At 38.8% G+C, this 12,700-nt stretch overlaps 1 protein-coding gene across 12 annotated transcripts in view; it reads right to left on the reverse strand.

Moving 5' to 3' along the window:
- The window catches only part of PCNT (pericentrin), a 69,828-nt gene that overhangs the window by 11,209 nt on the left and 45,919 nt on the right, over positions 1-12,700 (reverse strand). For 9 of the 12 annotated variants that reach the window (XM_030951975.1, XM_030951974.1, XM_030951976.1 and 6 more), the window contains 11 exons: positions 12,123-12,275; positions 11,545-11,715; positions 10,179-11,282; positions 7,772-8,299; positions 6,997-7,093; positions 6,414-6,568; positions 3,586-3,783; positions 3,161-3,334; positions 2,258-2,453; positions 974-1,187; positions 336-486 (listed from right to left, as the gene is read on the reverse strand). In XM_030951975.1, coding sequence (XP_030807835.1) covers positions 336-486; positions 974-1,187; positions 2,258-2,453; positions 3,161-3,334; positions 3,586-3,783; positions 6,414-6,568; positions 6,997-7,093; positions 7,772-8,299; positions 10,179-11,282; positions 11,545-11,715; positions 12,123-12,275 — 3,141 coding nt within the window. The remainder of the gene's footprint in view (positions 1-335; positions 487-973; positions 1,188-2,257; positions 2,454-3,160; positions 3,335-3,585; positions 3,784-6,413; positions 6,569-6,996; positions 7,094-7,771; positions 8,300-10,178; positions 11,283-11,544; positions 11,716-12,122; positions 12,276-12,700) is intronic. The other 3 variants (XM_030951980.1, XM_030951979.1, XM_030951968.1) reach the window with 1 other exon arrangement.

The following is a 12,700-nucleotide window of genomic DNA, read 5'->3' on the forward strand; positions in this document are numbered from 1 at the left end:
TTTGCTGTGGAATTAAGGGTGCAGTGATACAGCTGCAGGATCTGGCTGTCCCTACTCAGCAACAGGCAGTACACAACAGGAGAAAATGGGAAAGGAAAAAACCATTAAAAATATGTGGGAAAAAAACCCCAACACAGCATTCAACCTTGGTTTATTTCTCCACGTGCAATTAATGAAAGTAACTGAGAGAATTAACTGGGTGAAAAAAGACGCTGTGCACATTCAGAAAAGGTTTGGGGATTTTAACAGTTACTAAACAAAGAACAGAGGAGGTGAAGAAGACTGCACAAGTAACTTGCTAGTTAACGTCATGCCCCAGGGGAGCTGGGCGTTACCTCCACGGCCTTTGTCTTTTCATCCTCTGCTTTCCTCTGCTGACGCTGCTGTTCCTCAAACCAACCTCGCAGCTCAGAGCCCTTCAGCTGCTCAGCCTGCAAGTCTTCAAGTGCAGCTGCCAAATCCTTTTCTTTTTTTTCCAATTCAACACTGCAAAGTTCAAAACGACATTTCTACGTTCAGAACAGAACATCCTTCACAAGCATCACAAGCAAGACATTTTGGGTTGGTTTCTCTGAGTTCTATTGGTTTGTTTCTTTAAAGTGGTCTCTATTCTTTCTAAAGAGGGTCAGTTTTCAAGTCACAGCTAGCTAGCATCTGAAAACATTTACCTCCCTGCAAGCCAAGCTAGAATTGCTCCATTTAGTAACAATTAAGAGATAGGTTATTTATCCTGGCAGAGCAAAGCTGCTGTCTTGTGAGAGGAAAGCAAAATATTGGCATACATGTAGAAGGGAGTGGGAAAGGAACATACCCAAGATGACAGAATTTAGTAAAGAAAACATAACCCTTAATAGTGAGAGACCCTAGTTTTCCTCACTGTGTTTCCAAGTGCTTTATGGATCCAATTACTACAAAGCTCTTTCAGAGCTTTACCTGATGATAAATCAAGTAAATAAATAAATCTGCTTCTCACCGTAAATGATTTATTTCCCTCTGAAGCTCTTCCAGGGATTTCTGCAACCTTTCATTCTCTTGCTTACTTCCAGAAAGCTCTGATTTCAGGGATGCTTTTTCTTGATTCAGGAGATCACATGTTTCAGAGGATCTTTTCTGCTCCTCAGAGAGAGTGCTGTGCAAGTCACTTACAATAGATTTTTCCTGCTGAAGCTTATATTCCAATAATTCAACTAGGATAAGAAAACACTGTTACAGTTATTTATATTACAGAGACCTTGACAATATATAGCTCTTAAACTAATTTAAATTAGGAAAAAAAAGTCAGCTGTATTGAAGTGTTCTTGTTTGAAGAATTAATCTCTTCTCAAACATAAAAGGAATCAGCAAAAACATGTATAAACAATGTGATTCTATCACTGTGATATTCTGTAATATCATTAATGGATTTTAAAACTTATTAAACAAACCTATCCACTTACATATGGATAAGTTTCCTTACATTCCTTAGGACAGGAATCACTATATAGAACCTGTTTTGCCAGCTCTGTTCAGGCCAGTGAGTTAAGAGAAACAACTCTCCCTAAATTTGGAGGTTCTTGTTTGATAAGTACTTAAAAATAATTAAGGTCCCTATGTCTACAGCATTATGTAAATAAAATTCTCAATAAACTTCTGGACGTCCAGAAAACTTTCCTCTACTGGACTAGTGCATGTGCTATAAGATGGCTGAATCCTGACTGATAGTGATGGAAAAACAAAAAGAAGGAAAAAGCAGTGTTTTGCCTTGACAGAGATGTTTATTTTTGACCAAGGTCACTTGCACTTCTTTCTTTATTACATAAAGAGAACCTGCTGTGAAAACCAAGGCTTGCTTATTTAGTCAGGAACTTGGTTTAGCAGTGGCCTTGGCACTGTTTATAGTGAGACTCCACAGTGTTAAAGGTCTTATCCAACCTAAATGATTCTTTGATTCTAAACTAGCAAACATAAGATAAATAATTCTCTGCAAACAAGCAGAGGGTTTACTGTCCTTGCTGGGTTTTCTCCATGTATTTACTACTTCAGTTCCATTGCTTTCGATTATTTCACAGCTTCTCTTTGCTTCTCATAGATTTATCTTAACTACTGATATGAGAAAGAACTGCTCTCATCATAGGCAGCCTGAGTGCATTCAGTAAAACGGAGGAATTGCACAGCATCTGCTAATTGCAAGACACCTTTTTTTTTTTTGCCTTTTACCTTTAAGACAAAAAGGAACTGATGCAGAAGACAAAGAGCTGACAAAGCCAGTAAGAATTACCTTTCCTCCGGAGCTGGTGCTCCTGTTTGTTCCCATGATCTTCAGCCTTGGTGAGGGTTTCCTGCAGCTGCTGGAGCTTCTCCTGGTTCTGCAGGTGCGTCATGCGGAGCTGAGCTTGCAGCTCCTGGATTTCTGAGAGCAGGCTGTTCCTGTCTGAGGAGAAGAGGTGCTCCACAACCATCTGCCTCTGCTCCTCCTGAAACAAACCAAGGCCTATTCAAACAACAAGGCTATTTCCATATCTTCTGCAAGGATAAATACTAAGGAAACTCCTGCAGTACAAGTCTTGTACTGAAGCACTCAAATGACTAAGTTTGTGCTTCACATTAATGCAAAATGTTAACATTATGTAAAAAAAGAAAAACCCCACTTCACTTGCCTTGTTGAGTTTATCCATAACAATTACTACAACCTAGAAACTAAATATTATTGGCAAAAAGCTCCCAGATTCAGAGTTAGTTCAATGTATACTAACGTATACTAATATATACTCCCTTTACAAGAGAGGTCTGTGAAGTTCTAGATAAATGAGGAGGGAAAGAATTCAACCAAGTATTTCCTATTCACTATTACAGGGAATCTCATTTTGAATGGATTCTGGGATGGACTTGTAGGGATTCACCACCTCTCTGTGCCAGTGTGTCATCACAAGAAATTCTGTACTTATGTCCAATCCATTCCTTGGTGCCAGCTAAAATAATCAACAGTTTCTGTAACACTATGGAAAAAGTTCAAGAAAAATGCTACCACAACAGACTGATCCCACACCATCTGCATTATACAAGACATACAAGATGATAATATAATAATACACAAGATTTAACAACAGAAGCAATAAAACTGCAAAAAAAAAAAGAGAATAAAGAAATGATTTATGAGCAGAACACTAAGAACTTTTCATACTTGTTGTTTCATTATATACTCCAGCTTTTCCTCTAATGAACTTGTGTCACCAGATGCAGGATTGGAGAAGTGAGACTTCAAGTCAATTTGTAGCACATTTCTCTCCTTCTCAAACACACTCTGTACTGCTTGCAGAAGTTCTCCTCTCCAGTCAACAGCAACACCTGATGTTTCCTGTTAAAATATATATTTTTTAAATGGCATCTCTCTCAACTTCTAACCCAGCACCTTCCATACCATAAGAGTATATCTGTTAATTTAAGCACTTTTAGAAGTGTTTAAAGAGTACTGTCCCTTACTCCTTAAAAATATATACACACAGACATGCCCCATAACATATTATATATATAATATACATTTTTCTGTATATATATGTATACACACAACCTGGTTCCCTTGCTTTAAAAGGTATTTTATAGCCATACCTTGTCTCCTCTGTCTGCCACCTTGCTGAGGTAATCCTTCAGTGACTGGATAGCATCCAGCAGGGATAATCCCTCCTTCTGCCAGCTCTCCATTGCCACTTGGGTCTGAGGGATGTTCTTCAGCTCCATCAAAGCCAAAGGATGCTCTGACAAAGCCAAGATTTTGCGGCTCTCCTCATACACCATCTTCAGCACAGTCTGAGAACCAAAAAAAAAAAAAGATAATATTAGGAAACAGGCATCAGCATCCTGGCAGTGTAAGAGTAGGATGGGATAGTAGTAGATAACAAAAGTAAGGTGTCTGCATCAACACACTAAGATGCAATTAAGCATGAATGATTATTTATGCCAAAGGGCTGTACTTCACCTTTGTTTCTGGACCATTTAGCTAACTTTCCTGGGAATAAATTCAATTCTATCCAGTCTGAAGCTATGTTACTAAAACCCAGTGATGCCAGAAAACTGAATTATGTATTTAGACAACCTTGGCTTAATTTAGCAAATTATGTACAAATATCAACTCCCAAAATAACCAGTTTAATAACTTACACAGTGGAAATTGTTTCCTCTGACACTGTCAGGCCAAATAATGTATTTTAAATAAATTCCCTGTTCACAAACTATTACATCATGCACAGATGTTTCCTGGCCTCTTTTCAAGGAAGGTCACTGGAGATTCAAATCCTTTTCTTACACACATGTCATCAGAAATATCCCAGCCTCCATGTGGAGCTGTTTCTCATTTCTATGCACTTTAAAAACAACACAGAGTACTTTTATTTAACTCTTGATACTCTTTCCTTGCACATTTTTTAAATTACTTTTAAACAAACTTAAGTTGCTTTTCTGTCACTGGAATCAAAATAGTGATTACTTCAATAATCAATGAAAACCCTTAGTAAGCATTAACATCAAAAGCACAGTAAAGTGCTCAAACTAAACATTCAGTACTGGAATATGCACTCAGATCTTACAGACAATAAAGTCTAGATTGATGCACCACAAAAGAAACAAAAAAAACCCCAAAACCCAAGCTGTTTCTTAGGGTAAAATAAAAATCACCTCTTCCATGAAGTCTCTGACACAGAATTTTTTAGACACAGAACCACAGAATGGTTTTCAGTTGGAAGGGACTTTTCAAGACCATATCTAGTCCAGCTCTGCTGTGACAGGCATGGGGAACATCTATTATTTCAGGTTGCACAAAGCCCCATCCAATCTCATTTTGAATGGATTCTGGGATGGACTCCTAGGGATCCACCACCTCTCTGTGCCAGCATGTCATCACAAGAAATTCCGGACTTTTGTCCAATCCATGTCATGATCTTACTGGGCACTGCAGTGAGGCTGAAAGATCAGTAGTTTCCAGGGTGCTTGTTATTAAGCTTTTTAGAAAAGGCTGCTATGATTCCCTTTTTTCCAGTCACTGGGGACTTTATCTGACTGCTGTGACTTTTCAGAAACAATGAAGAGTGGCTTGGCAATTGCAACTGCAAAATTTCCTCAGGACTCTGGGATTCATATCTTTGGGTCCCATGGACTTAGCTATGTCCAGGTTCCTCTGGTGGTCCTGAATCTGATCTTTTTCTTACAATAGGAGGGACTTCATTCCTCCAGTCCCTTCCTCATCTAATTTAAAGCTTTCCTTATAGGTTTGGCCATGTTATTGGTGGAGACATCTTGTCTCACTTGGGTGAATTCCATGAGCTCCCAACATTTCTGGCTTCTCAAAGGTAAATCCATGATAATAAAAATGAAAACCTTGAGTATTGCACCAGCTGCACAACCAGGGATTCTAACCTGGTCCCGTTCCTCTGAGTGGGAGGATAGAGAGAATATCACCCATGGTCCCAAACCTTTGGAGTGTCCTGCTGCAGTGCTGTTAGACCCTACACAGGTGATAACCTGTAGGGCTCACTCAGCTTGGCAGCCTCAATGACACCACAAATACAAGCTGCAGGTAAACAAAAAACTTCTCTAAAGAAAGTATCTGGATGGCAGGAAGGTGCTTCAGTGCCTCTCAGTAAGGAATCTCCAATTACTACCACCTGATGTGCTTTTCTGGTAGCACTGGTTCTAATGCCAGCAGCTGGTTTCATCAGCTTTGCATGTTTGGCTTTTCCTGGATCACAGCAGTTATTCCATGTGTTCTTCCTTATCCAGCCCTAGAGCATCATGTCTCTCATTAAGGACAGATGGATGGGGGAAGGATCTTTGTTCTGACTTGAGCAGCCATAAAGGCCCAGCCTCCTTCATCTTGTGAGCTACCTGTGCCAGGTAGCTTGAGTGAGTTTGAATTCAGCCGTACCTTCCTCCAATTTGCTGGGCAAGCTGAAGGAACCTGCTAAGCATATTAGGAGGCAGGATTCACTTTCTAGGAAAGGCATTTCTTCTATTTTCTTATTATTTGAGAACTCACTGTAACCTACTGTATTCTCTCACAGATGAGAATTTCTCCCTTTCTGTAGCTGGAATTTTTGAAATGGCTGAGCTTGCTCAGCAAACCAAAGAGTTCTAGGCATATACTTTCTTCAACTTTAATTACTGACTAGAGTGAGCACTCACTGCTCAGTCTTCTGTATGCTCCTCATGTTGCTTGAACTGGCTCTGACCTATCTCTGCACACCTTGTAGTGGTGTTTCCATGGCTCTCCATCACATCAGGATGACAAGAACAGGCAGAGGAGCATGATGTCAGCCAGCTGTGGCTGCTTCTGAAGCAACTTTCTGTGAAGCCTCCAAGGCAAACCCATAAAGCAGAACAAACACCATCTTCTTTTTGCTGTCCAGTTTTAATTTGCTGGTATGCTCAAATTAATCATACATTACCTTCATCTGTGGTGAAAGTATTTCCTTTTCTCTCATTGATTCCATAATATCTGGAATTATCCCTCGGTACCGCAGGTAAGCCATGACGTTGGCATCCAGGTGATCTGATGTTTGTAGCTCCTGCTTTAGATTAGCTGCCAAATTTGAGCTGGTATCTGAAGGAAGAGACAACCCCCATCCCACAAAGTGTTATAAAGATGGAAAGAACTTGAAACTACAAGAACCACTTGCAAAATAACCATGATTTCTTCTGCTTGTATGAATGCAGGGTCAGATGGAGTTGGTTGGTTGAGATCTCAATTAACTTAAGTAAAAATCAGTAAGTTGCCTTTAGAACCAGAGAAGTAGTTAAGTACTTAAGTCAGGACTCAAATCCCCTGCCTCTGTCCTGTATGTAGATGAAAAGGTAAATGCAGGCACAATATACATTTATATGTGTATGTGTTTCTTAACAAAAACCCACCTGCCTAAGGTCTAGCTTTCCAATAGAAGACCCACAGTAAAAGAAAATGGGAGAAAGGAGAAACACGTATTAATATCGAGGTTACCAAAAGGTAAAAGGAGTCTATAAAGTTCAACTTACCGCTGCCACATCCATCGCTCATGGCAGATGCTCTTGATCTTTCATCATCTTGTAAATCAGAAGGGGTTAAAGTCAAATTATCAGCTTCTCTAATCTGCTTGAAAAGATATTTTTCATGTTACTTCGGTTTTCTGAAAGTAGGTGCTGGTTTCAGCATTTCTGACAACTTGACTAGTGCAGATTTTAGCCAATACCTACTTGATCCAAGTGTTAGACATGGCAAATACCATGATTAATTGCAACATTGGTGCTCTCTGGAAGCCATTCCATCTCAATTTTTTCTTCTTTTAGTAGTTCTAAGACACATCTATTTATATTTAATTACCCATCAAAGCAAGGCACAAAAATATACAGCCAAAGAGAAATTTTCTTAAATACAGACTTTATCTTCCTGTGAAATAACCGAATACAGACAATATATATGTATACAATATATAAAATACTGCCATTAAAAAGAAAAGCCTCTATTATCCAGTTTTGAAAGTCTCTTCTAACACTCAACAACAGATTGGTGAAGAAGTGGGGAGCTGTTGGAGTACACTGAGGTTTTACATGTTTAGCTCAATTACTGACACATTAAGTGTCACAAATTTATCCGTTTTTATCACAGTAAGAGAGCAACTAATAATTGTATATGCAGAACTTGACTAGACCTACTCCCAGCAGTGTGTAGGTTTCTACTACTTGGAGCCCATGGCCCCTCAATGATCCCAGGGTAACAGGGCTGAGCAGTCTCGTTTAATAAGAAGTAAATCAGACATGAAATATCACTTACCAGAAGCTTTTTCTCCATATCTTCATCATCATCAACAGAATAGGTACTTTCAGAAAAAGCTGGAGATTTTCTATCTACTCCCATTGCTGCATCCCCACGGACATTTTCATCCAGGTTAGAATATCCCAGTGATATGGAATTCTCTCCTTGCAGGGATGACCTTGAGTGCACAATTTGAAAATCTGTATTTTCAGCTTCTGAGAAGGGGGTCAGGTGAAGCACTGGCTGAAGTTCCATGCTCATATCTTGCTTCCTCATGATCTCAGGCGAGCCCCATGAAGACATACTTGCAATTAAATTCTGGAAATCTTTTGGAGTCTCTTTGTCTATGCTCAAATTGTGTTTTGGTGAATCAGGAGTTTGATGAATTTCCAACATTTGCTGGCAATGCTTTTTCAAATCTTGATCCCCTTCAGAGCTGTGGATCAGGTCCAACTCCTGGCATAAGATATTTTCTTGCGATTGCTTCATCTGTGTTTTTGGATTTTTATTGTGAATTGTCATGTCAAACATAACTTCATCTTTTTCCTGTAATGAAATAACATATTAATTGCTCAATGGAATTTGAGTATGATTTTACAAACTGAGAAACAGGCACTTAAAGACCTTTTAGAATTGGTTGATTTTTCCTTCAATCACTTTATCTAAGTAGTTTTAAGGTAAAATTACTCTTTTCACCTCTGATTCTGTGACTGAGTCTAAATAATGCACTATTTGAGAAGATATTTTAGTTTATTTTAAACTTGTCAACATGGAAATTTCATCTCATCCTCCACACCTGTTAGTTCGTCAGGTACAGTGAATAATTGTTATCCCTCTCATTTTAGACCATTACCTTAATCCTTTTGTGTTAATCATCCCTCTTAATCAACTGTTTTAAGCCCAGTGTCAAGATTTTACAAATTTTGCTGCTCCTCCAGCTTTCATTTTAATAAATTTCCTAATTTTCACATTGTTTACACTTTGGAACCCAAGCATAAATATAGGAGGGATTCTTTGCTCCTTTAAGAATGCTGAATTATACTTTTTCTAATAGCTGGATGAGCTAGATCCATAGGAAAAAAAGTCTATTGTAATGAATGCTTGAAGACATGGTAGTTTATTTACTTTGATTCAACATATTCTCCAATTTTGATAATTATCCCTCCTCAGCCTACTTAAAAACTTCCACTTAAACATGGAAATAAAACACATATACTGACACAAACATCAATTTAAACCTTTCAGAGTCTGAGTTTCTACTTGAAAGTGGGTTTTTAATAATTTAAAAATTATTAGAATCATTATTTTAAAATTATTATAATTTTAACTGTCCCCAGCATGCCAGCATTCCCTGATATCCTTCAAAATGTTACCAATTCTCTCTTCACTGGATCCTAAATTAATTTTGTTTTTTAAACAGGGATCTGAGAATTCCTGTCTGTATAAACAACATGGTCCAGCAGCCACTGGACTGGAAGTCTGCTGCCTTGTACAGACACATCCCATGGTCTGAAGTGCATCAGTCTGCATGGGCCATTTAACACTTTTCCCAGCTATTTCCTTTTCCTGAGAGATTTCTGGGGCAGACCCTGAATGTACAGAGTCACCCAGGCACTGATGGCACTGCTCCAGACTTGAACTTCCAGACAAATAAAAATACAAACGCCAGGAATGATCACATGTTTTGCACAGGTACACTCTTCATTTCTGCTTTAAAAATAAACATGTCATTATACATAGCAATTATCTTATTTCTTTAAAGAATTCATCTACTTTGGATGATTATTGTAACACACTGCCAAGCAGGGCCCTGAAAATCCACATAAGCCTGACAGGGAATGTTTTTCCTTTCCTGTATACCCCAACTCTTCATACAAACACTCTTAACTAACACTTACGACCTCTGTAAGGTGGCCTTTAAAAACAGTAACTTGGTGTATGACAGATTTCTACAGCTCTCTGAAACAAGGGTCACCTGGCTCCTACTGCTTTCTAAAATTGAGTGGTTTTATAAGAATTTAAGAAGATTAGTTAGGTTACTTGGAGCAAATGGTTCTAGAGAAGATTACAAGAAAGAATCACAGCAAATAAGAATTTCTGTAAAGAGACATGATGAAGTGTTTTCAAGCAGTTCTCCATTCCATGAAGAATGGCAAACAGTCTTGGTAGCTCATGGGTGGGTAGCTCACCTGCTTGGCTTGCAGGTGCCCATCCTCTCACTCTGCATCCTCAATAGATCAGGAGGAAAAAATAAGCTGGAAAGAACTCACAGGTGGAAAGAAAGAAGGGATATCACCTACTAACTACTCTTGCAAGCAAAATAGAGTAAAATGGGGAAAATGTATTTCAGCTATTAATCTAAAAATGTATTACTAAAAAAAAAACCTCCACAACAAATAATACTATTAAAAATCAAATAACATACCAGTCTAGCAGTAGGCGAAGTTAACACTCCAAATGACTGATCAATATTTGCTTCTAATTCCTGCATTCCATTTTTAAGGGCTACATCTTTTCTTTTACTCTGGCAGAATGGCTTGAGAAATTGAGTCTCTTCATGACCTACTTGCTTGCAAGACTCCAGCTGTGAAAGAATTTCAGCTCTTTCCAATCGTAGGGCTTCGAGCTCTTTCCTGTGGGCCTTGATTTCACCTTTCAGTTTTGCAGTGCTCCCCTGCAGTTCCTTGATTTCTCTCAGGTAAGCTACTTCTTTCTGATTCAGTGCTTGCACCTGGAAATCAAGTCTAGAAACTTCTAATTGAAGACTGTAAACATCTTGTGCCTGACTTGAACCTCTCTTTTCCAACTCTGTTTGGAGCTCTGCTGCTTTTTCTGTTAAGTACTGCAGCTCAGTTGTGTCAGCTTCTCTTTGATCTGCCATTGTCTTAATTTGCATCTCTTTCTCTAGAATATTTGCTTCCCTTTCTTTCAGCTTATCTTCAAGTTCTTGAACTCGAGATGTAGCCATCTTTGTCTCAGCCTCTCTCTGAGACAACAGACTTTGGGAAATCCTGTATTCTTCCTGAAGTGCCTGGTGCTGGATTCTCAGGGAGGTGAGCTCTGCAACAGACTGTTCTGATGACTCTCGCAACTGTTGGCATTTTTTCTCCAAAATTTCCACTTCTGTTTTGAGCTGCAATTCCTTTTTTTCCAGCTGCTGCTGCAGAGCTTCTTTAGAAGCTGAGACAAGCTCCAGTTCCTCCTGAAGTTCCCTCACTTTGGAGTGTACCGATGAGTTTCTTCTGTTTGGTTCAGCATCACCTTGACAAGCCACCAGTCCTTTCTTCAACTCATTCTGAAGGTTTTCCACTGACTTTTCCAAGGCATTTTCATAGAAATAAACTTGGTTGTCACTGTCTTCATGACATACTGGTCCAAATTGTGCCAGCTCTTTTTGAAGCTTCTCAATGACTCCATGGAGTTGTTCCACCTCTTCATCCTTGTCCTTCCGCAGCCTCTCCTGGTCAAGGCGAAGGTGCTCGACCAGTGACCTGAGCTCTTCAATTTCAGGTTTTTGGTCTTCTGCAACCTATGCAAAAGGAAAAGGACTAAATATTACTGTATGTAGGCAATTATTATTGCTCACAGAGTTTATATTTCTCTTCTGAGTCACATGGGCATTAAATCACCCATTTAACAGCAAGAACAGCCACACATTTCAGGTGGTAAATTCTCAAAATAATGTCTCCTTTCCTAAGAGAATTATCAAACAGATACAATTTACAATAAGAATCTGCACACCTTGTTTCTCCCCAAAAATTAAGCAACAAACATATAGTAAGCACTCTTACTTTATTCTCCAGAGCATTCTGCAGCTCATGCTGAAGTCTCTTCATCTGCTCATTCAAGTGATCGATTTCTTGATTCTTTTCCTCAAGCAGTGCTTGTGGGAATGACAAAGCTGAGGAATCACTAATGCCCAGGTCCTGGCTTTGCTTCACATGAAGTTTTGTTAGATCCTCCTGACCAGAGAAAACAAAAATCTCATTAGAAAGGAGGACTTGATTTAAACATTCTCTTACTTATTATAATGGTGAAGAGCTCAGGAACACAACTACAGCTTCTTCTACAGGTTCACACCACTGTGTTAGACTGCCCCAACTTCAAAAGCTGAGGTTATTAGAAAATAACTTCAGCTTTTGATTTAAATCAAATCACTGCAGAAGAGAATGCTACAAGCATGAATCTACAATACTGGGAGGCTTTGGTTCTATGATACCCAGCATTAGTGTTGTAAAGGTAATGTAACATTCTGATGGCAAGTGAAACAACCCAAATCTGTTTACATCATCATGAAATGAAGACCTCAGAACTCAAGCAAGCATGTCTTTGACATTTTAGGCAGTGCACTAAGTCTAGAGGAACCTACCTGCAAGTGTGCATTCTCTGCCTGAAGCTGCATGATGTTGGAAGTACTCAAGTTTTTTTGTATCTCTAACTGCAAGTTCAGCTGCAATATCTCCTCATCTTTCTTGCTCAAGTTATCTTTATATTGTTCCACTTGGTCTAGCAAACTTGCAATCTAAAAAAAAGCAGAGCTGTTTCAATTAAGTCCTCTAAGATAAAACTTCATTAATTGTATTATTTAATGACAAGAAGTAACTTCAAATGCAGTGATTTAAACTAATCAGCTTGCATTATTAAAACATAAATAAATAAATATAAAAAGAGAGTGATAAGCTTGTGTTCCAACTCCTCATCTGTAAAACCAAAGTACTGCAAAGGTGGGTTTCTGCTTACTTTTTAAAAGAAAATCTACCTGCTCACAAAAGATCCATTAATCTGTATTGTAAGCAACCAAGGCTTGACTGATGTCATTGGATGTAACAATACAAGACAAATTAGCATTTGATGTGCAACAAACACAAGCAGTCAATATAAACACCATCCTTGTCCTCCCAGAAGCCAGAAATGAGCCTTGCAGTGCCAATCCCAGTAAGACAGACA

This window comes from Camarhynchus parvulus, chromosome 7, assembly GCF_901933205.1.
Source record: "Camarhynchus parvulus chromosome 7, STF_HiC, whole genome shotgun sequence".
In the NCBI taxonomy this organism is placed as follows: Eukaryota; Metazoa; Chordata; class Aves; order Passeriformes; family Thraupidae; genus Camarhynchus; species Camarhynchus parvulus.